Source organism: Chelonus insularis, unplaced genomic scaffold, assembly GCF_013357705.1.
Source record: "Chelonus insularis isolate UGA/USDA-ARS -01 unplaced genomic scaffold, ASM1335770v1 contig_131_pilon, whole genome shotgun sequence".
NCBI classification, from domain to species: domain Eukaryota; kingdom Metazoa; phylum Arthropoda; class Insecta; order Hymenoptera; family Braconidae; genus Chelonus; species Chelonus insularis.
Genome location: NW_023276372.1, coordinates 29,695 through 56,413, shown reverse-complemented (window position 1 = coordinate 56,413; position 26,719 = coordinate 29,695). Strand labels below are relative to the sequence as shown.

Sequence of the window (26,719 nt, the reverse complement as noted above, 5' to 3'; positions counted from 1 at the left end):
AATGGCGTTAGTATTTACTTACTAGTCAACGCACATGTGTCTAACAGCCAACCATTTCAATTTTAGCATTATTAATCGCTTGAGTAATTAATTTTATTATTTTTAACTGAACAAAAATATCAAATTGAATTGTAAAAAATTTTGAAAAGTTTTTAACCACTGCGCATTGTTCTGCGCGGAACAATGAAATGAGCAATAAGTGGGGATGATAAATTTTACCGGCTCATGTTGGTTTTGGTCAGTTTCATCCAAGACGTTGATGAGTGTTGGTGGTTGGATGTTTTACATATTAAATAATTCACATAATTATTCATTATCAGCAGTAATATTCAATATTGAATATTAAATTCAACTGATAAGAATAATAATCATGTGCACTAAAATGTTTTTTCATATTAGTATTGTAGTGTAAATTTCTTAGAAGTTTACAAGAATCAGTGAATTACACAAAACTAGCGATTATAGTTTATCAATCTTTTTATAACACTATTAAAGTGTTTTATTTTAAATGTGAAGAATAAACAGTAAAGAATTTTATCTCAATTGTGAATTTAAAAAGAATAAAATGTCGATATGCCGAGTTTTAGTGAATATTTAGTCGACATATTTAGTGATAATTTTCAAAGTAATCATCTATTTTTAACTAATCTTCAGTGCTTGAACAGTTCCACTACAGATTTTTTTTATCATCATTTTAGAGTGTACAGACGGTGAGTATTTATTTCAAATTGTAATAATAAATCTGCACATAAAAACACCAGTTACTTCTGACGTCATGTGCTCTAATTCATGTCAGTCAGTTTGTATACAAACAAAATATTTTCTATTCTCTTCCTCATCGCTTGCAGAGTATTTGTTTTGATTTGTAATCGAAAAAAATATTCCAAGGAATTTTCTTCATTGGCTTATTTCAATATTCAATAATATTTGAATAATTGCTACTATTTTTATCTGTAATTTGCAGCTTGAAAAAAGTTTTAAATTATAGAATCGAATAAAATGAAACGGAATTTTTAAAACTAGTTTTCAAAGTGAAAGAAGTATTTTATATTCATGGATTTCTAAAAATATACATCTATTGTTCACAACAAAATGCTTGAAAATAAATCACCGACAATCTAGACTTCAATTTCGTTGTGATTTTTCTATTGGCAATATTTATGTTTTTAAATTATTGTGAATCATAGGTTTATCATTTCGATTGAAAATTCTATTCAACTTGGTAAGGTAGAAAATTGAAACTACTCTATCATATTGATAGTATGGCTAGATTGATCAAGTAGTTTAGAAAAGTGATTGTGGATATATCAGTGCTATTTAAAATAACTCTACAGTCTATCTGATAAAAGAACCTACATCGGAATTTCTTTGGATCATTCAGCTTCTTTCTCCCTTCTATTACAAAAAATATTATAAATAAAAAATGATCTTTAACATCATAATATTCACATGAATATTTTAAATCTTCAAGTTTGTTTCATTTTTTTTTTTTGTTTTTACTCCAAAATTGTCATCCAATACTGTAGAACATTTTCTAAACTACCTGTAATCAAAATTCGCGCGAGTATTTAAATTCAATAAACTAAATCAAATTGTTAATAAAATATAAAGTCGGATAATATTAGTGTTGGCTGTTTAATAAATAATTAGCTCCAAAATTGAAGGTTATTATAACCGAATGATGGAATAATTTTTTTAAATCATATTCATAAAAACAAATAATTTTTAAATCATGGCAAAATATTTAAATTTAATTAAAAATTTATCTTTAATTTTTTAATCTTTTTGGAGCATTCAAATTTAAATGTTTTATTTTTATAAAATATTTGGAGTAAAATATGTGATATGAAGAATATATTAAATTTGAGTTGTTCTTTGAAGAGTTCATGATTTTTATCCTACATAAATTACCCTTATAAAATGAAATTGAAGCACATGTAATAATGATGAATGAAAATGTGTGTTTGAAATAAAAAGCACCTTCTTTGGCCAAGTTCATTATAGTTACCTTCGTTACCGTGTGGTTTGACGCATGTGCAACACGAGTTAAGATGAACTCTTATCTGTCATGGATTTTTTCAATCATCTTCGAACCTATATTAACAAAAATTTACAATTCTTTATCCAGAAAGACATTGAAATGTATAACAACTTATAAGTAGATTGATATAAAATAACATCAAGTGTCAGAATCACGTTTGTGATAAGTGTAATTCTATGTGTACCATGTTTTTAAAATGAAGTTACAAGCATGGATCAGAAGTCTTCTGTCGTTTGAAATAAAATTTTTAAAAGGAATCATTTTTCAATTTTAAAAATTGTGAATTTATTATATTTATTAGATCTAACATGGTTAGTTTTATATTTAAATAATTAAATAAAATTATTGAATCCTGATATAAGAAACAAAGTGTCATTTTAATAAATGTGTTAAAGTAACGACGGAATAATGTTGTTCCAATAAGTATTAAGTTAAGATGGTATGTATATCTGACTACCACTATCTAGATAATATTAATATGAAATGTAAAAAAAAAAAACAAATGACAATTGTTTTTATTGATAGATCACGTGAGTTATTGTAATATAAATATATGACAATAAGATGATATTTGACTTTGGTAATAATAATTAACATTATTGTTAGATATATTTATTTAAATGACTTTCTGACATATAAATTAAATGATAATTTTATTTAATAATTAATAAAACCAGAGTTTAGACTTTTAATGTGGATAAATATGTTAGTTACACTTGCGTGTAAGCACTTTTTATCTACACATCATAAATAAAAACCTAATGACCTATTTATTTATTATTATTTTACGTGAAAATTATTCGTGAATATGACCATTATAACCGTGTCTTTCTAGTATCATTAAAAAAATATTTATTTATTTTAATGCAAGAATTGTAATTTTAAAATGTAAATTACAATTTACTAAAACTCATTTGTTTGTTCAACATTTTTAATTAAAGTTTTACAAATTAGAGGTAAAATAAATAATGAAGACAATTTTATTCATGAATAATCTGTTATTGAAAAAATATTGTTATAATAATATTTATATTATATTATATTATCGTATAACTATTTATTTATGAAATTTTACAACATCTAATAACAATATTCATTTTCTTTATTTACATACACTTTTTTTTTGTTATTAAAAACCCCTTTTTCCTGTGGTTATATTAAAGCAATGAATAATTTTTCTGAATCTTATTTATTATTATTTTTTCTGTTCTAGATAAATACAAAATTCATTTTGAAATAAAATATACATTTAAATCAAATATGAATAAGTTGGTTAAGGAAAGGGATGGTTTTCAAGATTTACATTATTTATATTTCCATAAGAATATATTCCATATTCTATTTATCATCATGCTATATTTTTTCTATGAAGTAGATCAATGACTAACTTTTAATGCTATTTTTTCATTATTAATTACATTATTGATAAACAAAAAAATTTTTTAAACATCAACACAATTATATAAATAATTTAAAAAAAATTTATCTTTTCAACAAATTATTGAAAATATTTTTTATTCATGGAAATAAATCAGACATGATAGCAAAAGATTTTTTGATTGAAAAATATTTAGCGAATCAATCTTCATTGAAAGCTAAGATGTTGTTAAAGGATTGCTCGTTGCTATTACACCAACGAGCAAGCGCGTCCGGGCTCGAATATTCGTTGCTTGCTTGAAAATGATTAAAATTTTTTTTTGTCGATTTAAAGTTACGCTGTTGAGTCATTAAACATTTTCTGTTCTAACTATATGCAGTCTCTTCTCAACAGGAATGTTGAGGATCATTAAAGAATTTTTAGAGGAAAAAAGCCTGTTATATTTAAAGATGAAAGACCAGTGGTGTATAGATATGTGCAAGTGAATGACATAGAAAGCAATTATTATTAGATTTTTATTATTAATACTTTATCTTTTTACTCCCTTTACTTAAACTGTATGCTTATCGGACACTTTACTATTTGGCTTCTTTCTACTCGAACGTAATGAAACGCCCAGGTCAACCTTCCCCTTTTCTGTGAGACTCATTGCCTTTAAGCTCAATTGTGACCTAGTTTATCATAACTCTCTCAACTTACTTTTTATACACTTGAAACTTTTAAATATATGTACAATATAATCTACCATCTAGAAAAGTATTTAAATAAATTCATAATTAATTCATTGAGAAATTTTTTAAGATTTTTTTTTTTACATGGTTTACTACTGGTGTTACATATTATACATTGACTAACATTATATCGATTAAATCTCCATTAAATTAGGGATAATTTTTTTTTACTGCACAAGAAGGAATAAATTTTCAGTATGAATTACTCAACTTGATAATTAATTTTATGAAACTGACCGCGTCAACATAATTTAATTAATCTTTAACTACTTGGTTTTATACATAAATTTACATTTTTGAACTTTGATCTCTGCTAAAAAAAAAAAAAGTTGACAAATTCTACTTTTGTTATTCTCTTTTTTAAATTTTAATATCATGAAAATTTTACAACAAAGCTAATGAATTTACTTAAGCTCAACATTAAAATACATCCAACAGAAAGCTTTTTTTTTTTTTATTAATGTATAGATCTAGTTTTATAAAGTTTTCAATTTTTTTTTTTAACTGATAAATTGAGCATCGTTTGGACATTCCTCGATTACATCCGATTTTTATGTCCAAGAATGATTATACCCCTGGTTAAAATTTTCTCCAAATATTTATACCTATGTTGATAGCTATAATGGCTCCATGCTCGATGCACGGTGGTCACCTATGCTAGACTTTTCTGCGCACGTTCAGAACTTGAATAGGTGACCGCTCGGGTTGCTTACTTCTATAGCCCACTTCCTTCAGCAAAATGAGAGATGTACAATTGGCAAGGGGATTCGTGTAATATGAGAAGGAATGGGCTATCATTGCTGATTCAGAAGCATGCGTATTAGGATTGGAATGTCCATTTCGTCAATCTCATAAATAAATGTATCGAGATTCGAGTATAGGTCAGCTGTTTCAAACTTGGTTTTCAGGGTTTATGATCTCATAATACAAATATAAATATAGATGGAAAAAAAAAAAAATTATCTTCTTTATTGATGTATCTCTGGATCAACATAACAGCAAAGAAGCTTGCTATTGTGTTGTTGAATTCAATTACTTTCTCGTGAAATTAAAAAAAAAAAAAAATGAGTGCAAAATATTGTTGATTTATACTAACAAAGCTCAACAAACTTTGATTTCATAAGAGCTCTTTTAGTCTTGTTTGAGTATTCGCACTTTAATACTTTATACCTAGCAAACAACTGAAAGCTCAAAGGGTGCAATTTGTTTAACCCTATGCCAAAGCAACTTGATCTCATACTTAGCTTCATGAGATTTTATGCTAATTACGTTTTATTTTAATTCTAGAATCAGTGAACCCAGAAATAATGATGACTTTTTATGATCAATTGAAATAAATCCATAAATAACTGAATACTATGTGGCTTTTGGATTCTACCGAGTTTGCAACGACATAATTTATCTGCCTAGGCTCAATGCAAAATGCAAACATTGCACTTTTTGATGGCTATAAAACTAAAAGGTTTGTTTTTATTTTATTATGATACTGAGGATTATGGTAATGACTGTATTTAATCTATATATTCATCTTTTCTATCAAAAAAATGCATCCATCATAGTATATTATCTTTGTTGATACTTTCTGAAAACTTTATATCAATGATTTTATTCAAAATAACTTTAACTCAGTAGTACATAACCCTTGACACTGTTTGAAAACAGTAAATTCATCAGGATTGAAAGATTAATTCTGATGTAGTCGTGGGTAGAATCTTTTATGGAGATGAGAACTTTGATTCTGAGGTATTTCATAGGCTGAATATGAAAGACTATTTCTACTTGCTGATGCTGAAGCCTTTAAATCAACTGACTTCAAGCAAACTTGGTAAATCTGAATCTAAAAGCCTCATACTAAATTCAATTTTAAGAATACTAAACCTTTTACGAAATTTGAGGATTAGTAAATTCTAAAATTATTCTTAAAGAATAAATATTTGCATCAAGATTCGTTATTATACTCTAGGGTTGATTACAAATAAATTTTATTACTTATTTTCTTTTAAAATATAATCATTTATTGCTATACCTGAACTTTGGATTACAATGATATTGGAATATTATTCCACTTTTTATGAATAAACCTTGTTGGATTATCAATTTAAAATAAATATATTAATTGTTGCTCATTGAATTTTTCTAGCTGAACAAGATCAAGACTGTCAGCAGATTTTTTGGTGAAGAGTTATTGGAAGAGATGGATGTTGCAAATATATCAGCTACATAATTTTAATTGTCAATCAACATAGGCATTTCTATTGACATCGTCCAATTGTCAGAAAGGTAAATTATATGTTTCATATTTTAATTACACCATGTTAACATATCTTTTTGATTTTGATAATTAACTGAATAATTTTTGTTGCAGATAGATAAAATGTTATCTAATAAAGATAACTTTTGAACAAATAAGTTAAAAGTGATCCTTGTAGTTAGCGCAATAAATAATTTGCGTGGTACGAGGTGTGAATTTTGGGTAAAAGGGATATGAGGCAAGTGGTGGTGTTTGAGCCGGCTGGCAGCGTTCTAGTTATAAGGCAAACATCTTTAGGTACAAGTAATGTTACAAATGCTTCTAACACTGTGAGTAACACTTCGGTAGAAACGAACCATCACACCCAACACGAAAATCATACAATACCCAACTGTGTAGTATCCACCGATCAAAACCAGAATCGTATTGTGGTGATCCGTTCATCTTCAACATCTTGCATGAATTCTACTGTAAGTTTTATATTAACAACAATTTATTTTCTTGTCTATAATATTTGTATCATTTTTCTTACTTTTTATCATCCTTTTATGTGCTTATTAAAAACCGTCCTCAATATACCCTAATGCTATTCATACTTCGATCAGATCTGTGAGATAATAGATTCCTGAGGTAGAATGAATTTTTAAAAATCTACCTTTTTGCATAATTATGCAAAATTAACTTTAATTGAAAGAAAAACCTATCTCTACCTTGTGTTCATTTCCTCTAACATTTTTTATACCTTGATTCCTTTAACCATAGTCATTTATGTCTAGCATGTTTTTAATGGGTTAGAAAATTAGAAGACAACGAGTAAAATTTTTTATTTCATATACTTTTTATGAATACTATTCAGTATAATCGAAAAATATTCAATAGAATGAATACAAATGACCTAGCTTGAAAGAATCAGGGGGAATTGATGATTGCTTTCTAATCAATAGTCAAAAATTTAACAGGAAACACTTCTAAATTATTCAGTGAATGTTATTTGCAGGAGATTTAACTGTAGCAGCTTAATCAAAAAGCTAGACCTTACAGACAATTTTTAAAATAAATCAAATTATTGCTGCTTCTGATCAGTAAATAGATTATTATTGTACTGATGATTAATAAAAAAAAATCAACAAAATCTCCTGAAGTAACAGTTACCCTCAAACATTGTAAAACTCAAATTGCTTGACAGCTTCATACCTAATTAATTGTCTTAAAATATATACCTATAATATTATCTTGATAAAAATTGACAGCTATTATTTCTTTATTTCTTTACAGATTGATAATGGAATTCTGTTTAATAACAATAATAATTTCAATAATAATGGGAATGTTATACTCAATGATAACATAATAAATTCAAAACCAAGTGATATAGGAGTAAATATTAATTCAATCGATCAGAGTAATCATACTGAAATTCAAGATATTAAGAACAAAAATGATGATATTAATTCTGGAAATAAACAAAAATTGACAGAAGTAACTCATGAGAAACAACACCATAATTGTGGCTTCCAAAATAAATCTGATGGTGTGATTGTAGGTAAGTAATTTTTGAAATTTATTTATCAAGTTAAATTAAATTTAAAAATAGGTCTGTTTGAATATATCATATTTAAAAAATATATGAATTTGTCATTGACTTGAGTTTAATCAAATCCTCAATAAATATTGATACAGAAAATCTGTAAGCTTTATAAAAATTCTTGTCTATGTATAAATAATCAGAATGACTTTACTTATGGATATTTTCATTGTAAATTAAACTTTAATTCCGGTGATGTACAATTTGACCTCGTGAACCATACATCTTCATGAATCATGTTGAATTATTGTACCTTTTGTGATATTAATCAACTGATAAACAATTTTTGAAGAATTTTTAATGTTGATGCTATAGTACTGAAATGATAGAAAGCTTGGAGGAAATTCAGAATGATCAAGAATCAAATCCGGAACTTTTTGTGAGGATTCTGTCAGCTCTAAATAATCATCATAGCTTTTAATCATTTTCATACTTGGCAAATCCACTGACAGTCTAACATGATGATGAACGTTCCTGTTTGAATTGTGGATGTACTGTTTTTGATTTATACATTACAGTAACATCTATTTATTAACTTTCGTGAAAACTTTCTCGATAAATTTGTTTAAATAATTGCTAATTATTTTTTGATAGAAACTTTTATAATTACACCTGTCTTATTCTGTTTTTCACTCCATTTAATTTTTCGTAATAAAATAAATAATTTTATTTATCAGTAGCTATGTAAAGTAGATCTGAAGTGGTCATAATAATGGTGCATTATTTTTGAATTTATTTATTGAAAAAAATAAAGTGAGAAAAGTTAATTGATTTCAAATATTTGAATGATATTCTAGATCTTAGAAAAAAAAATAAGAGATCTGAATAGGTACAATTGAGTGAAATCAGATCTAATAATTATTTACTAAGAGTAGAATTCCTACAGTTCATAAACTATCATGGAAACATTTAATTTGTACTGCAAAAAAAGAAATAATCATTCACGTGTATATATCGTTTGATTGATTTATGCGATTTGTGTAACTGACGTGATTTATTTGACTTGCGTGGCAAAGTTGTTGCTAAGTGTTGACTGGAGGCTTGTTGGATGGAATTAGGACAACAGCGTGAGTAGGATGCTTCCGTTTCTTTGTTGTTTTCTATTTTAATGAACCAATCACGAATACCGGAATAATGTTAAATTGATCCATGCATTTCTTCAATTCGAGATTCTAAAAAATGTCTTGTTCTGCTAGAGATGACAAAATGAGGGATTTAATGTCTCCATTCAACACAGCTTAACAGCAATAACATTCAAGCTACAAGTTAGTTTTTTTTTTATGATGTGCAGGAAGTGATGTGATGAATGTATCACAAATGAAGGAAATCAAAATATATTTAATAATTAAATCGATTTAAGAATTAAACTTTATCTTTGTGTCTTAATCTTTTAAATGGTTTTCTATTTTTTAATATGATGTTTAAAATAATATTGAACCAACTTAGATTATAATGTAAAATGGATGAAACTTGAGAAAAATTTATTGATCAAGATTAGATGAATCTATAAAAATAGGTTGGCTAGATGTTGCATTGGATCTTCAACTAGTTCATATTGACTGAGAAGAAGATCTGAATGTCCATCAGTTTCTTGAAAGTTTCACAAGAAGAGAAAGGAACAAAGAAATAGTTTAGTAATTCAAGAATTCTAATAGATGTTAGGCTTTGTTGACTGGTATAATGATAAATTCCTGTCCAAGCAGACAGTTGGATAGATTCTCAACAAGATCTATTGAATAGATATACGAAATGATCTGATATCACATGACGTGATGATAGTATTACTTGCTTTGATGTTCTATTACACCTGAAAGCATCAAATTGAATTAAGAGGATCACATGTTGGACTATAGGGACATTGATCTAAGTGAAGTCTAGGGTGTCAGAGTTAGTAGGATCAATTAGCAATATCTAATTCTTCATAGCTTTTCAACTGGAAAATTTATTTATGATTTAAAATTAAACTTAAAACTTTGCTACCGTCATGTAGCTATGACTCCTGGTTCAATTACTAAACTTATATTTTTCTTATCATTTTTAATTAATTAGAAACTTGCTATTACTACATACATATCGATTAGTGAAAGCAATTATTTAATGAATGATGATTTTATCTAGATATTATCATCTTAATTTTAGGTTGAATGAATTCAAGATGATTTATTGATGAAGAAAAGCTCGTACTCGCCACTTTTGATTGACTTCATTTTTTGATATCTTATCTTCCATGATATTTCAAGTGCCATGTACGTGCTTTTACTTGCTGACAAGCGGTTTAAAGGGGTAAAATAGACCCTTCAAGTTAAAATTCCTAGCTGATCCGAATCATAAGGATTAGAATTTTTGGAATTTTTATAATTAAATAATTATTCTGCCTTTTTTTACATCCATTTAACAACAATTTTATTAGAAACAAATTGAAAACATAAATTTATTATTCTAACCTTTTGAAAAATGATTATGCTTGATAAACAGGGCACTTTTACACACTGAACTATCAATAATCATCTTTTATCTATTAATATTATCATTTTATGGCTGAATTATTTTTTCATAATTTGTGACAAAAAAATACTTTGCTTTCAATCATTAATTTAATTTCAATAATATAAAGTTTTTTTTTTATCATTATTATTCTATAATTTTTTAAATAGCAAGCGAAAAAAAAAAGATTTACTGAATTAATTTATAATATATTTGTTAATTATAGCCAATAATTTATCACTTTATATAAATCTTTCAACTTTATAGAGTGGAAAAAATGGCATAAGCTCAAATTTAAACACGTACATCGTTTTAAATAATTCATTTTACAGGATAATTAATGTAATAGAAGAAAAGACAATATATTTTAAAAATAGAAGATATTAATTCATAATCTTAATCTACTGCCTGAGAGATACTGAAGATAATAATTTATTAACAAAAAAATTTTAAAACGACCACTGAAGAAATGTTTGACTCTTGACCTAATTTTATCACGTTACGTAATTGATCATCACACATTTATCTACTGTCTCAGCAGCACGCTAAACTATCACCGGGAATTTACAGAAGGGGATGGCTACCACTACAACACTATATACATATATACGCGTGCGGAGTCGAATCGATCCTTTGGAACGCATAGCATTTGTATATCAACATATAAAGCTTGACAGAATTTAAATAAGCATGCTGTCGATATTTGGACAGAATGAGCTACTATTTAATGTTCATTTTACTCGTAATCTATTTGAAATTCTAATCAAACTTGAATTAAGAATATATTTTTACTAATATTCAGCTACTAGTTACGAATTTATTGATTCAACAAATTTAACATACTATTTGACCATTTTTAGACTTAGAAAAGTAATAAAAGCACATTTTCATGAATGCTTTGCACGAGTAAATACCTATTTTAAATACACTGTGAATAAACTGATAACGTCAATTGATGAATGTATTTTGATCAATGATTAAACACGAATTAATTTTTGGATTATATAATTCGGTAAATATTTGCACTATTTTTCGGTTGCATTTGGATCAAATATTTTAGCAGTTTGCGCATCATTGACGGGTGGATGTAAGGTAAAATAAGACAGAGTAAGGATAAGAATGAGATAGTAACGAAAAGCAATGTGGAGCAAAGAGAGAGAAGATTCGCCAGGGTTGCAGCTAAAATTCGAGCGAACCGGGTTTACTAAGAGAAAAGGTGAGATAGACTGTATAAAGGGGAGTAGTGGGGATTACACAAGCTCTAAAAAAGGGGTTGATGGCGTGCGCAGGGGTGCTTGGAATTGCCAGCTGGCTCACTTTGCGGCTCCCGCCGCTCGGGAGCAGACACGCGGGGCCAACAAAAACTTACTTCAAATATTTTAATATAATAATAATTAACATTTGTAAATATCCGAAATATTAAATTTGAATACCATTCTCCTTTGAAACGTTATATACAAGTCATATTAAAATAACAAGAGACAGAAAATAAGGTATTAAAATAAGGAATCACCATCAATTGTTACACCAAATGACAACGAATTAAATCAATTATAAGAAGAATAATGTGAATAGAAGTTTTATCTATTTTATAATATCGATGATAAACATATAAAATCTATTATCTGTTATAATAAACGCTGCTCAATTTATTATTAGGGAATTTATCTTTCAACGAAATTAGGAAATGCATATTTATTTTTATTTGTGCACGTGTGATCTTTATATTACTTTGTCTCCACCAGTAGAGACAGTTTCAGTGTCGTAACTTGAAATTTTAAAAAAAATAAATAAATAAATAAATGCATTTTTCAAACATATAAAAATGGAAAGAAAAGTGTAAAAGTCGATGAATATATTTATCTGATCAGTTGTGGATAGAATTGAAGTCTTTAAAAATAATTAATAAAGAGTGTAGTAGTGAAGAAAATAAAAAAAAAAACAAAAAAAAATTTAAGTGAAATTGAACAATATTAAATAATAATAATAAAAATAAATAACTATAATTTTTTATATTTATAAAATCATTAATAAAAAAAAATGTGATTTAATATTCAGCTTTTAGAATAATAATATAATTAGAAAATAAATCAACGAAGACGCTTTTAATTTTATGTTATACATCGGTAGCTATTAAGTTAGATAAATTTAACTATTTCTTATCTTTGAAATTTATTAGTGAAAAATAATATGAACATAAGTTGACATTCGTAACGATACGCACATGTAAAAGTGACAATTTTAAAATTCTTTTCAACTTGTGTTTTTGAACCAATAAAAACTTTTAATCCACACTATTACAACTTATTGGTTGTGTGAGATTGTTCTGGAAGTTGTTTTTTTGTATTTACTCCGAAATCGTGACATGGCCATTTTAAATTGAAGGATTCACCCTGGTCGAATTGTGTGATAGTAAAGTCTTGGTAACATAAAATAGGAAAGACGTCGAATAAAAAGGATACTGGATATTGAAGAGTGCTAGAAGCATCATCAAGAATTTTACTACTAGAACTGGACTCTCTTTTCATTATATTGTGATACTCTATATCGATTTTAAGCAATTCATCTCGAAAGGAATTATACGGAGTTGGAATAATAGAAGGAGGAAGATAAGATTTGAAGATTGAAGGAGAAAAATATCTAGGAAGGAATTGATTGGAATGATTAATGAAGTCATTGAATGTTGTAAATATCTGAATCTCTAATTATTTTTCGTTGCAACTGACAATGGAAGCTTGTATAAATATCGATTTCTGAGCTACTCGATAATTGGTAGAGAAAAACTATGGCGAACTACAATCACGCGAATTCTCAACGAGTCGTCTACCACGCGACCTATCCAACACCACTAGCTCCAAGTAAGATTCATATATATGCCATATCTCTTCCCAGGCCAGTTACTAGGTTGAATAAGTATATATTGTAAAGACGTTCAGCTTAAGAATAGTAATAATACTAAGTTAAATTGTAGGAATTATAAGCACATTGACGCGATAAGATAATTATCAAAGTTTGATACTCATTTGTGGCAGAAACATGCTTGCATTCTGTCGTGATTTAGGTACAAAATGATCGCTAGGTTGGATAAGAAATGGAATTGCTTGGCAACTTTCAGGGTTAGGTTGTAATATAATTTGCGAGTTATTCAGAGATTTCGTGATCATACCAAATCAGCTACGGAAACATTGTGAAGAATTTCTTTCCCTTTTTATTTCATTTACTGTTATTATAACTCGCAATCTCTTTCTTTTTTTTTTTTTTTACAAAAGAAAGAAATGAGTAATTAAACTTTTTATGAACTTTTTTTAGCATTACCTGGATAAAAGATGCATAATTTTGGTGATATTAAAATATTACTTGTGAATACCGAATTTGGTGACCAAGTAGTATTGAATAGTAACATTTTACTTTCATGTTAACATTTTTTAGAGGTCAATATGTTAATTGCTTAATGCTGTACTGAAAACAGTTTCTGATTTAATCATCTAATTTCCTTGAAGGGAAATCGTTAGGATAACACGACTTATGTGATGAAATAATATTTTAATCTAATTAATAAAATTATTAAAGTTAGCTTAATTAATTATGCCTTTTTATAATTAACTTCATTTTCTTTTTTTTTCTTTTAATTTTTAATTCCTAGATAAGCCAACCTATTTAAGGATTAGTTCAACATCCTCTGATATTTAGAAATGAAAAAATTTTTTTATTTTAAATATTTCCAAAGTTTTGTTTAAAATATAATGAATAAGTTAAGTTGGAAAAAAGTTAAACATATTTAATGATGATAAATAATAATGAAAATTGATCTATTTTCATTGAAATTTACTTTTTCTTATTAAAAATGTAAACTTTAAATGAAAATATTTATTTCATGAAGTAAAAAAGTTATTTCTAAAAATCAATATTTACCTCAATTTAAAAATAAATTTGTTCAATTAAAAAAAAAAAAAGAAAATGGAAAACGCTTGTTGTTGATTTAATAGTGTCAATAATTGGAGTTTTTATTTAATTATACAATCGTTTGAATAATTTTATTGAAAAATATTCACCATGTCTGTTGAAATAGGAGCAAAACAAATACAATACATTGGAGATATAGGAGTAATTTGATTCTGCTGAAGACTCCAATTAATTAATTGTACGAAACAGTATCCTTGATTTGAAACAACTAGGTGATTAGGTGAAAGATAAACCCTCATTAACTTAATAATACATAACTATATACAATGAACAATTTTCATTCTTATTTTAAATCTTATATTCAATTAAAGCAATTAAAGTAAGACAATCTTATGCAAATAATTTTATTATTAATTATTTTTCTTTATCTCTAAAATTGATAATATTTAATTCATATATTTTTTCCATTTTCTGATTATGTAAATGCTTAAATGAAAATAGGTCACACTGCGGTTCTGGTAAAATATTTACAATAAAATATTTTTCTCAATTTTTTCATTATTAAATGGAAGAATATCGTATACTTTTTATCTGATAGTTCAATGATGGTTTGATAATAATTTTATAAATATTTTTTTTTTCTTACCAAAAACAAAATATCAATATCCCTTCACATTCTTGAATTTGTAGTAATCGAAAAGTTGTTGAGAATGATAATCTGATCAATGAATTGTGAAGATTTATTATTAAAAAAATATCTAATAGATAATAAAACACAGGTCATTAAATCTTAAAGAAGTCATTCAATAACATCCAATAAAAGTTATCTGATTTTTATTGATATGTCTATATTTTATTGTTTGTTTCTAAAAATGATTATTTTTTATCCATTAGTGATTGTCATTTATTGTTATAGACGGTGATCCTATAAAATTGCCAGAGAACTTGGAGACACTACCACGTGCAGAACACTTCCCAACACAAAGACACAGATGGAACACCAATGAGGTAAAATATTATTTATATTTAAATAATTCTTGATAATTGTTTAATGAATAAATTGGATTCATCATAAAACTCAGTACTGACTTTCAATACCAAAATGATCAAAGAAGCTTTCTGCTTTTTTTTATCATTCATTTTTGATATATTTTTTTTTACTTTATTTTTTTTTTTGCAAAATGTAAAATCAATCAATCAGAAAATATTTTATTCTATCTAAATTATGATGTAATTAGTAATGAAGTTTATAAAAAATTAGTGAAATATAATTAGTAGGTATTTTGTTAATTCATTAATTATCATCGTGACAGCATTACATCTGCTTCAAGTTCTATAAAAAAAACGTGTTTAATTAGAGCTTTTGTTGAGCCTGACTAGGCATGGTAGATTAAAATATCACGTTGATGTCATTTCGAATTAAAATTGTAATTTAAACATTTTGTTAACTTTATAATAAATAAATTTATAGATGCATTCGGTTAGGTATGTACTTACGATGCTCCACGTTTCACTTTATTCCACGATCAATACCAAGAACTAATGAGCTTGAGTCAACAGTATTGAATCAATCTTGTGAATTCAATTCTCGTTAGATTTTTCTAATAATTTTTTTTATGTTTTAATGCTCCAGACATTTAGTATAATCCTTTTTATTAATTACAGTTCGTGCTATAAAAAATTAGAGTAAAAATGAAAATGGAATTTAAAGTTCAAGATCTCATAAAATCTGATGGATTTATTTTAATAAAGTATCTGTAAGACTTGTTTCAAATGTATTATGTGAAATTTATTTATTTAAAAAATTATTAGCATGTATAATTCATTTAGTTAAATTATGAATTGAGGAAAGGATCGCGTGTTTTAAGTTATAAGAGAAACATTTGGATTTGAAAAGAGTTTTCGGCCTACTTTTGTGATAAACATTGCTATTACAGACTAGTACAAATTATTATTATTCTTCTTCAAATTACTATAAAACTTCTCACTCGGTGATTAATTAGAAAAATCAATCAAACTGATGTATCCTAGATAACTCTAACATTTACTTACAGATTTTTAAAATTCCGAGATATTATTTATCATAAAAATATTTTTTTTTCAAATCAATTCTACTGCGTGACTTATATTAATGATAGTCATTGATCTTGAGATCGATTGGGTAAGGGTGATTAATACACAATTGAAATAAATAATTATTCATATTCTTGCCATAAAGGTAAAGATATCTAGACTACATTGTTGCTAATGGATTATTATCTTAAAACAGCTTTAATAACACTTCATTTCTGAAATCTGGACCTCCATCAAGTACCTACAGATGTAGAACAGTTCTAAAAACAGTATTTTTAAATTAAAACACATTTTTAATTGAAGCTATTCAACCTAAATGTTTGGAGTATTTTCGAATCAAAAGCAAATCAAGAATATTTTAGAATGTTGAAGATTTAGACTAACATTATACACAGAGATTATTTGAAAATCAAACCTGCCCAGTATTTGTAAAGCAAATACTCATCCTGAATATCCAAAATGTCTAGCCATAAATACCAACTAACCATTATAGAAGGATCTTTTGAGTTCATGTCTCGTGTAATTTTGGAAAAAATGCTAAGTTGAACTTGCAAGAAACATTAAGAAATTTTTACTTTTCTGAAGCAAATCAGCATCTGCATTAAGGTTTATATTGAGAAGTAGAAGTTGTAATAGGTTTACTTTGTTCCTCTTCAAGATAGCAAGTGTATCTCTATCATGGCGTTGTTTATTTTATAATTAAAACACTATTCAAAGTAATTTCGTCTCCAAAACGGAAACTTCAACGCTATCCTATCAGTGGTCTGACTGCTAGTCCAAACAATCCAAGAAGCATCAACTACTGAGAGGATCAAGATCCTCTTAGACCATCTCATGTCAGTGTTGTTGATAATCCTAGGAAAATGTTGAGATTGTCAGCAAATAAGAGACAATCGGAATTAAGTTATATCATGTCTAAAGTGGATCAAAAGTCTTTAGAAAGATAACAGAATAACAAGCTATGTTAACAGCTTTTATATAATATTACTTTTTCTTATCAGTGGCTATCAATCTCTGGTGGTCTCCTAAAGAAATAACTTCTACAAAAGAGGATCCGAGTATCTTATCATAAAGAAAAATATTATTATACAATTCTACTCGTCAATGAAAACTGCAGCTGCTGATGGAGCTAACATTTCTTTGAAAAAATAAGGATTCATCTCAACCATTGCGAGTCAACTCCATTTTGGGATTATTACATCTAATATCTACTATTCTATTTAAACTTAGCATATCTTACAAGAGACAGACTTAAAAGGTTCTTCTGTCGAAAACATTCCTAGTATCATCTTCAATATGCTTCAGATTAAAATTCGGAAAAGACCAATCCATTCCTTCTTCATTTATTTTACAATATCATGAGCTTACTAGGGATTTATTAAGAGATTGAATTTATTGGTTTATAGGAAATTGCTGCAATTTTAATCAGTTTTCAAAGACATGCAGAATGGCAGAGCCGAGAAGTCAAAGTTCGACCCCGAAGTGGATCTATGCTACTTTATTCCCGAAAAAAAGTTCGTTATCGACGAGATGGATACTGCTGGAAGAAAAGAAAAGACGGAAAAACTACACGTGAGGATCACATGAAGCTCAAGGTAGTCTTAAAGGATTTTATATTTATGATAGTACAAGGTCCTACCAGAATGGTTTATAATTAAATGAATTTATTAAAAGGTACAAGGTGTTGAGTGTATATATGGTTGCTATGTACATTCTGCGATATTACCCACGTTCCATCGAAGATGTTATTGGCTCCTTCAGAATCCAGATGTGGTATTGGTTCATTACTTGAATGTTCCATACCCTGATGGTGATGCTAAACTTGCTGCTTTACCACCTTGTCTTGCCTTACCTCCTGATAAAAAAGAATGGACAAGAGATGAGTTGATGTCTCAGTTGAGACCTATGTTCCTTGGTAACGATGATGACCCGAACCACCCACACCTTTCGCAACACTCAAATCATCCTGTTGATATGATCGTGTCGCAATTATTAGATCGACAAAGATCATCAACAACCTCAATAAGTAATGCTCAATTAGCACCGAGGAGGCTTACTCCAGATAATCAGGTAAAATTTAGATTATTTATTTTTAGCTTGAAGATTGATTAGCTACTTTTACATGATTAATTACATGCGATGAAATCTATAGGTAACTTCAACAACAGGAAGTCAACAATCTTCAACTACAGCTTCTTCGGTACCTCGTGTATACTCCAAACATTCCCACTCAGCTCAAAATCAACAATCAGCACCTTTAGTCTTGAGTCTTCAACAAATACAAGGTGGTGGTGGGCTTTTAATTTTAAATAGCCAGCCATATTCTCATCAACATTCACAACCACAGCAAAACCAACCAATAGAGATGCAATCAGTAAGTGAGCAGACTTTAGTACAACAGTCGAACGTTGATCATGATCAAAAAATAAAACAAGATATTGACACTAAAAACAACATCAATCAATCAACTCATCAAACACCTTCAGCATCTAGTAGTAATACTGGGATAACTGATTTTTCGGAAACACTTGATCTCAGTCAAGAAGATATTCAACGAACTTTATCCGCGAATATGGTACCATCGTCTCCATCACCATCACCAGCAGACAATCAAATTATGAATGCGATGGATTTTATTGATTCTTCTGATGATGTGCTTGTTAATCTTGATGCCTTCGATGTATTTGGTGATCTTCCAGAGTTTCATGATTTTGACACGGAACACGTTAAGACGGGAACTAGAAATAACTCGCAAGCCAATAATACTTGTTCTACAGGAGCTGCCGTCCATATTGCTGAGTACAGTCCCGAATGGAGTTATACTGAAGGCGGTGTAAAGGTGATGAATAATTTGAAGTAAAAACTAATAATTCTTTCCAAAATAATTTTTCCAATTATTCTTAAGTAGGTTTTAATAGCAGGGCCGTGGACTGGAGATAATGGTTCGCAGTCGTATACTGTTCTTTTTGATGCTGAACCCGTAGAAGCAAGTCTAGTTCAACCTGGTGTATTGCGTTGTCGTTGTCCAGCACATGCACCTGGTATTGCTTCACTCCAAGTTGCATGTGATGGATTTGTTGTATCAGATAGTGTTGCTTTTGAGTATAGACGAGCACCCTCTTCAGAACTCAATCCTGAAAAAGCACTTTTAGATCGTCTTGCAGATGTCGAGTCTCGATTACAAGGACCAGGTTCATCATCTCCAGCAATGCAACTTGAGGAACGATTAGTTACCTATTGTCAGGTACAAAGCAACTCCTAATGCAAACAATCATCTATTGACGTACAACAATAAACATGCGTTTATTTGTTTAACAGGATGCCGTAGTTCGTCCTTGGCAAGTTGGTGCTGAACCACTTCAATCAAATGGGCCAACGCTTTTGCATCTCACTGCTGGTTTAGGATATTCGAGATTAGCTTGTGCACTTCTTCACTGGAGAGCTGAAAATCCGAGTAGTGTTTTAGAGGCGGAAGTTGATGCTTTGAAGCAAGATACTGCAGGTTTAACGCCGTTAGCATGGGCCTGTGCTGCCGGTCATTTAGATACAGCACGTATACTTTATCGGTAAGGGAATTTGGCAATTAAACAATGCAAAATTTAAGTGTAAATAGAAAATAAAAATTTATTAAAATTATTTCAGATGGAATGCCATGGCTTTACATGTAAGAGATTGTCAAAATAGAAATGCTGTGGATTTAGCTTCAGAAAATGGCCACATGGATATAGTTAAAGAGCTGAATCAATTGGAAGCTAAACGACAAGACGAACGACTATTTTTACTTCCGGCAAGTCCTAATCAGAGACGTCCTTCACAAGACAGTGGCCTTGACTTGACATTGTGTTAGTTTCTATTTGTTTTATGAAAATTATTCCATTCTATAAATTTCTTCTATTAGTAAATCAATGATTTAATCTGATGAATTTTGCTATTCTCTTAAACTTCTCTTGTAATTCAGTTAATTGGCAATGTATATACAAAAGCGTTAATCAATTACGTAATGAGTAATATTATATGTAGATTTAAAAGAGTTTATTGACAATACAGGTGATTCTCCACTTCTGGACAGGATGAAATTGTTGCAAGAAGATGACTCATCTATAGATCATTGCCAGCATAGATTGAAGAATACTACAGGTTCCTCCCAATCATCTGTAGGTCCGTACACCTTCCTCGTAATCCCTTTTTATCTGACTGTGCCTGTCTTTGTCGTGTTTTACTGTTTATTCATTTGTTTAATTGTTATAAGTGTATGTGACTACTTCTGCGCATTCATTCATTTTTTGTACGTTACCTACATTAACACATCTATTTCTTGTATTAACATAACTAACTTGAAAAGGTACAGTAGTTTCTATAGTCACTGAATCAAAGCAAGTAAATACAAAGTAACTAATTTCCCTATTAGAATTTTCTATTCCTGCAGCTTTAGCGGTGTTGGTGTTGCTTGGCCTTCATAAACAAACTCGTGAAATATTCATTGAATATAATTTTTGCCTAAAATCCTTTCATTCTTTATTAGGTATTATTGGTTTAGTAACAACAACCAAAAGTAACATTGTGTATGCAAAATTTAATACACATTAAATATTTGAAAGCACATCTCTGGATGTTATAGTTCTGAGGAGACTAGATATTTTAATTAAATTATGCAATAATAAATATAAATAAAAAAATTCTTTAACAATAACTAAATTGAATTAAATATGTTTATGGTAAGGATTTTATGAACAATAATTATTGATCAGCTGTTTCGTGAAAAATGTTCTGTGTTTATGTCAAAAATACTGTTCCCATTGTTCTTCTTGATAACTTTTAAATTTAATTAGAGTAAATGGTTACGTTTTATAGGGGAAGAAGATGCACGAGTTCTAACTTTGGCTGAACAAATTATAGCTGCTCTTCCAGAAAGGATAAAAAGAGGTGATAGTGATTCGTCATCATCATCTTTATCTTCACGAGCTCCTCCATTAACACAACTAGACGATGCTTTTATGGATCAGATGGTAAATAATTTATTCAATTAGTTAAAAAATAAGAAAATATTTATTACTATTTTTAATTGATATTTAAAAATTGATTTTTTATTTACAGCCTCTCGATTCTGGTGAATTATTCGATTCATATCGTGAATGCAGTGGAGGTGCAGCATCAGTATCTGATATTGATGCTGAAGCAAGTCCATCAAGTCCATCAAGTAGTTGTCTAACACCTGATTCACCTTCACCACACAATAATCAGCTTTATGAATATGTCAATTGCGAAAAAAATATTGGAACTGATTATGGTGGATTAACTAATGGTGAAAATATTGATGGTGGCAGTGAGGCTGATTTAAGCCGATTGACACTGTCTGATCGTGAACAACGTGAATTATATCATGCTGCTAGGATGATTCAAAAAGCATATAGGAATTATAAGGGTCGTCAACGACAAGAAGAAGCTGAAAGACATGCAGCAGTTTTAATTCAACAATACTACAGACGTCACAAACAATATACTTATTACAGGTAAATTTCCCGAGTTTAATTTCTTTAATTAAATTTTAATATGCTAGGAATCAAGTTCATTTACCAAATTATTCAGATGCAAATTTTCGTTAAGATATATAAATTATTCAATCCCAAAAATACTGATCAAGTCAGATTAGTGTTTATGGCATTTGAACTATCCAACTAAAGGAAGTATAATTTAATATTTGTGACAAATACATTTACTTGTAAAATCGGATTAATGTTGTTTTCGCTAAGATAACTTTTAATAGGTAATTTAGATGCCTTATTAGACAAAGTTTCTATATTAGTATTAATCTGTTTAATTAATCAAGCGGACATTAAATTCATATAACTCAATTTTAAATGAAGACTATAATAGATATTGTATTATAAAATACCTTGGAATATATTATCATTAGATTTTTGCTTTGTCACCTATATACATATATAACTATATACATGTGACCTATGTTAATTGCAGACAAGCCACTAAAGCTGCATTGGTGATTCAAAGCAACTATCGTAGTTACCGTGCTCGTCCCAGTTCCACGAGCACAAGACAGCAATCTGTTCACCAGCAGGCTGCACATCAAGCTGCTAAGAAAATTCAACAATTTATGCGGCAATCTAAAGTCAAGTGAGTCTACCATACAATTATATTTTTTTTTTTTTTTACATCGACTAATTTTTAATTATTTTTATTGTTGACCCTTTGTTCTTTACTATTTTACAATGCATTTATTATAAAATATCTTTCATTCAATAATGCAGCTTGTCATGGAATGATTCACGATTGGTAAGTAAGTATTGAAAGTAACAAATGATGTATGAGTGAGAACGTTGACCAACAGAGGATTGATAACTTATAAAAATCAGACAAACATGTTGGTTTATTTTAATTTATGAAATACAAATAATATCATAAATTTGAACTCTAAAGATATTGGTTGGTTGTTAAAATTATTTAAAGAAATTAAAATGTGATAATTAAAAAAATTCTGAAGCCATCAATCAAGGTGATTAAAAAAAAAAAAAAAGAATAAAATTGTACTCAAGTAGAAAGTTTAGCCCTAAAAATAATTATTCACAATGTCAATATCTCATCATAAATGCAATCACCGTCTACTTAACTCAGATTATTTTTCATCAAAAAATCTATCAGCTAAAAATACTTATTCATCCCCTGTTTCTCTGAAAAAAGCTTTTATCTGTTGATTAGAAAAATTGACGAAGCTTTTATGAGGAAATTATCTATTATCATCAGCATCAAAGTTTCAATAGGTACTAATGGATGTTTTTACTCATAATAGGCTACAGAACGCCAGGGCCGCCGGAAACGTGAACGAGAAGCCGCTAGCGGCCACTTCACAGGGGGATGCTGCCCTCCAAAACTCGCTCTTATCTAGCCCAGGGGTCAACCAAGTAACAGCCAATCTAGACGTCTCGTAGTTGATTACTTACCTAAATTTAGCCATAATCATACTTCCTTTGAGTTACATAAATAAAGTGGAAATCAAGATATATGTCAACTTGAAACTAATGCAATTTTTTTATATTTAAAATGTTTATTAATGCGGCCGTCCTTTTTGTTGTAAATAAGCTAATACAAAATAATAATCCAGTGTTCTGGCCGTTCTTAATGAATACTAATGAGCCAAGATTCAATCGATCATTAGGTAGATGAAATAAAAGAAAGAAAAAAAAAAGAAAAAGAATAATTTGATGAAAGCAATTTCATTGTATAACTTTATTAAGATATCAACTTTACTAACTTACATCATTATTCTTTTAAAACTTTGACATAACTAGCATTCAGATGATTTATATTATCTTCCAGAGAAAATCTTCATAATAATAACGATAATAATAAAATTAATAACGATAATAATACGCAATTTTTCAACTAAATAAATTCCTTCTATAAAGTTTTGCTTTATTGCAATATTAACATTAATAATTGGAAATTTATTACTAATATAGTTATTACATAGACATGGCACTGCCTCGATGCATTCATAATCCCATTTAAGTAGTCTTGAGTTTAAATAACAGTTTGTTCCATAGTTAGTACCGTGATATGATGAATGCTTTTTTATGAGATGATTAGATGATATTAACTATTATTCACTTCCTAAAATTTAATATCTTAAAAATATTTATTAATCTTCATATTATAGCTATTATTTATTTAATGAACTGAGCTGATATACGAAATGCTAATTCAATAATATTTTATTGTATTACTATCAAGCTAGAATCTAAGTCTATAATATATTGACGATTTACAATCACATATCATTTATGGAGTCTTGTAGCGCAATATTTATGATTGAGCAAAGAAGAATTCAAGTCATGAGTCATTTCGTCATATTGAAAATGTTTACTGACGTAGAAACAAAAATAAAAAAAAAAAAATTTTAACTTTTGAGACTGAATTGTAATGTGAGTGTATTAAGTTTGGCACATGGCAAAAAAAAAAAAAAAAACTTGTATGGCTATAGTGTACAGGAGATGCTTTTCGAGTTTGTAAACTAGGACATCAAATAAGCTACATGTTGGATAAATTAATGTTGGATATTTTGATTGTTTAATTCACTGTTGGTGCTAAACAGTCGTATTTGTTACCAATATATGACTTTAATTTTATTAATGTAAAAACATTATCCTATTGCGATAGAATGTATAAATTATATTATTATTTCGAGTAGATGAAATATGACGTTCCTACAATAGTAAATTACATAATAAACAAGAGCATAGAGTATTTTATTTACTAATGAATTGTAATTTATACAATTGAGTAACTGCGAAAAACAAAACAACGCGAGACTGTTTGTTTGTGATGTTGAGTATTTTCTTAAAGTCTCATCTACATAATAATTACCAAACGTGAACCCCAACCATACAATTGATGAGATAGAAAATACTAAATTCTATTTGAGATGCTCGAACTTATGGTAACGTCCAACGAATTATGATGAATAATGGATAAAAGTGATAAAAAGAAAAAAACAAAATGAAAGAAAATAACAAAAAAAAAAAAAAAAATGTTCTTTATTATTGTTCTATAGTTGAGGGCAGTGCATTTTACATTGTATATTACTATAAATTTTTTGTAGACAAAGTTCATATACAGAAAAAAATTCAGTTGAAAATATTGTAATTTTTACTGAATTTCAAACAAACTGAAAATTACACTTTAAGAAGAAAATAATTGTTCTTCAACTTGTTCTTCAGTTTATTATGAATGAAGTGAAAATTTACCAAGATTTTTGACTTCTTTTTCTCTGTATATATAGGGTAAACGGCCCTTATACCGTTTGCTCATTTTTCAACTTCTCATAAAATTTCTTTTTCTAATATCTATACTTAGATTTAATAGGATAGAACAAAGTGCTTAAAAGTTGACTGAGATCGAGTTATAAAATATGCACGTGTAGATGATAGAATATCAATAATAAAATATTACATAATGTGATAAACTTATGGTGATCTAAGAAAGTATTTATGTGGCTCTGATACTTGGAAATAAAGTAAATTCGTACAGCCAAGTAATTGCAACATCAACTATTCATTTATTTATTATATTAATTTTTGTTGATTCACTTTGTACTTAAATTCTCTTTAATTATGTTTAAATTTTTCTTAATAGAATATTGTAAAATATTTTTATTGTGTAGTTGAAAAGTTGTTATTTGTTGAATGAGCAGTATTATAAAAGTATCCTATTTTATGTCAAGAGCTTCATATTTGTAAAAAAAAAAAAAACTTAACAAGTTGAAGAATTTTTGTTGCATAAATATGTTACAAATGTTGCATAGTTTTATGATATTTTCAGAAAATTTACATTAAAAGTTTTCAATTATTTATATTTATAAATTTAACGTATTGAACATGATTAGTGATTGACAACACTAGTTATTTATTTCTAGAAAATTATTTAATACATCATAGTTACAGCCACTTATCTGCTTTTTTCCGAATACGATATTGTTAAATTATAAAAAGTATTAAAAAATATTTCTATATATAGTACAAACGTGAATAATGAAACTATTGGTTTTCAATTACAATGTGATCATTAAATGCAGTAACTACTGAGCACATAAGTGTTCACTTTTATTCTATTCAAACTTAATGATATCTCATTTCTTTTCTAGTATAAAAACCTAGTGAATTTAATGGTAACACTTGGTTACTCAAGAGCTCAGCAATTTTACCGTAATGATTTTCAATCACTAATCATCTTCTTTTTGCTTTGTTAAGAGTTAACATATTGCAGCAATTGTGTTTAATGTTTAAAATAAATATACGTAATTTGTTTACATTTATTTATTCTTTAGAATTGTTTTTATTGGACATGAAAAGTAAAATATATTAAATCTTTGCCATGATTTTAGTGTTAATTACAAAAAACTGTATGAAATTCATTTTATTAAAGAATAATAAGCAGGAAGATTTTAGGGAGCAGAATTCATAAACTTTTTGTGATATTTGATACTTGTGACTTTTGAATGTCTCAAGATTGAAAATTACAAAAAGCCATTTTGGTATTCTGACTTTACGCTCAATGTAAGAAATTCCGTTAGATTGGGACGTTGAAAATACGAAGATCTCGATAATATTATTAATGATATAGATATTGATGGTTGCAAAACTTAGAGAATGTTGAATGCGTAATTTGAAAAATATATATTAATATTACACACATGGTCAATTTCAACAAGCATTTTCATGCCAATAAAGCTTGAGGGATAATTAAATAGTTATTAATATGA

At 28.1% G+C, this 26,719-nt stretch overlaps 1 protein-coding gene across 10 annotated transcripts; it reads left to right on the top strand.

The window, feature by feature from the left end:
• Positions 1-63: 63 nt before the first annotated feature.
• Positions 64-26,473, top strand: Camta (Calmodulin-binding transcription activator). 10 transcript variants are annotated; one of them, XM_035095076.1, is made up of 18 exons: positions 2,036-2,480; positions 5,438-5,612; positions 6,291-6,430; positions 6,516-6,871; positions 7,677-7,944; positions 15,290-15,381; positions 17,853-18,041; positions 18,121-18,516; positions 18,599-19,285; positions 19,355-19,690; positions 19,765-20,012; positions 20,089-20,288; positions 20,494-20,604; positions 21,298-21,452; positions 21,541-21,956; positions 22,423-22,578; positions 22,713-22,737; positions 23,252-26,473. In XM_035095076.1, the coding sequence occupies exons 4-18, from the start codon at positions 6,635-6,637 to the stop codon at positions 23,345-23,347; spliced, it is 3,612 nt and encodes a 1,203-aa protein (XP_034950967.1). In that variant the 5' UTR covers positions 2,036-2,480; positions 5,438-5,612; positions 6,291-6,430; positions 6,516-6,634; the 3' UTR covers positions 23,348-26,473. The 10 variants fall into 10 exon arrangements, with proteins under 10 accessions (XP_034950963.1, XP_034950966.1, XP_034950967.1 ...); XM_035095072.1 differs by lacking the exons at positions 2,036-2,480; positions 22,713-22,737 and adding an exon at positions 64-710; XM_035095073.1 differs by lacking the exon at positions 22,713-22,737 and having other exon boundaries at positions 2,037-2,352.
• The last annotated feature ends 246 nt before the right edge of the window (positions 26,474-26,719 follow it).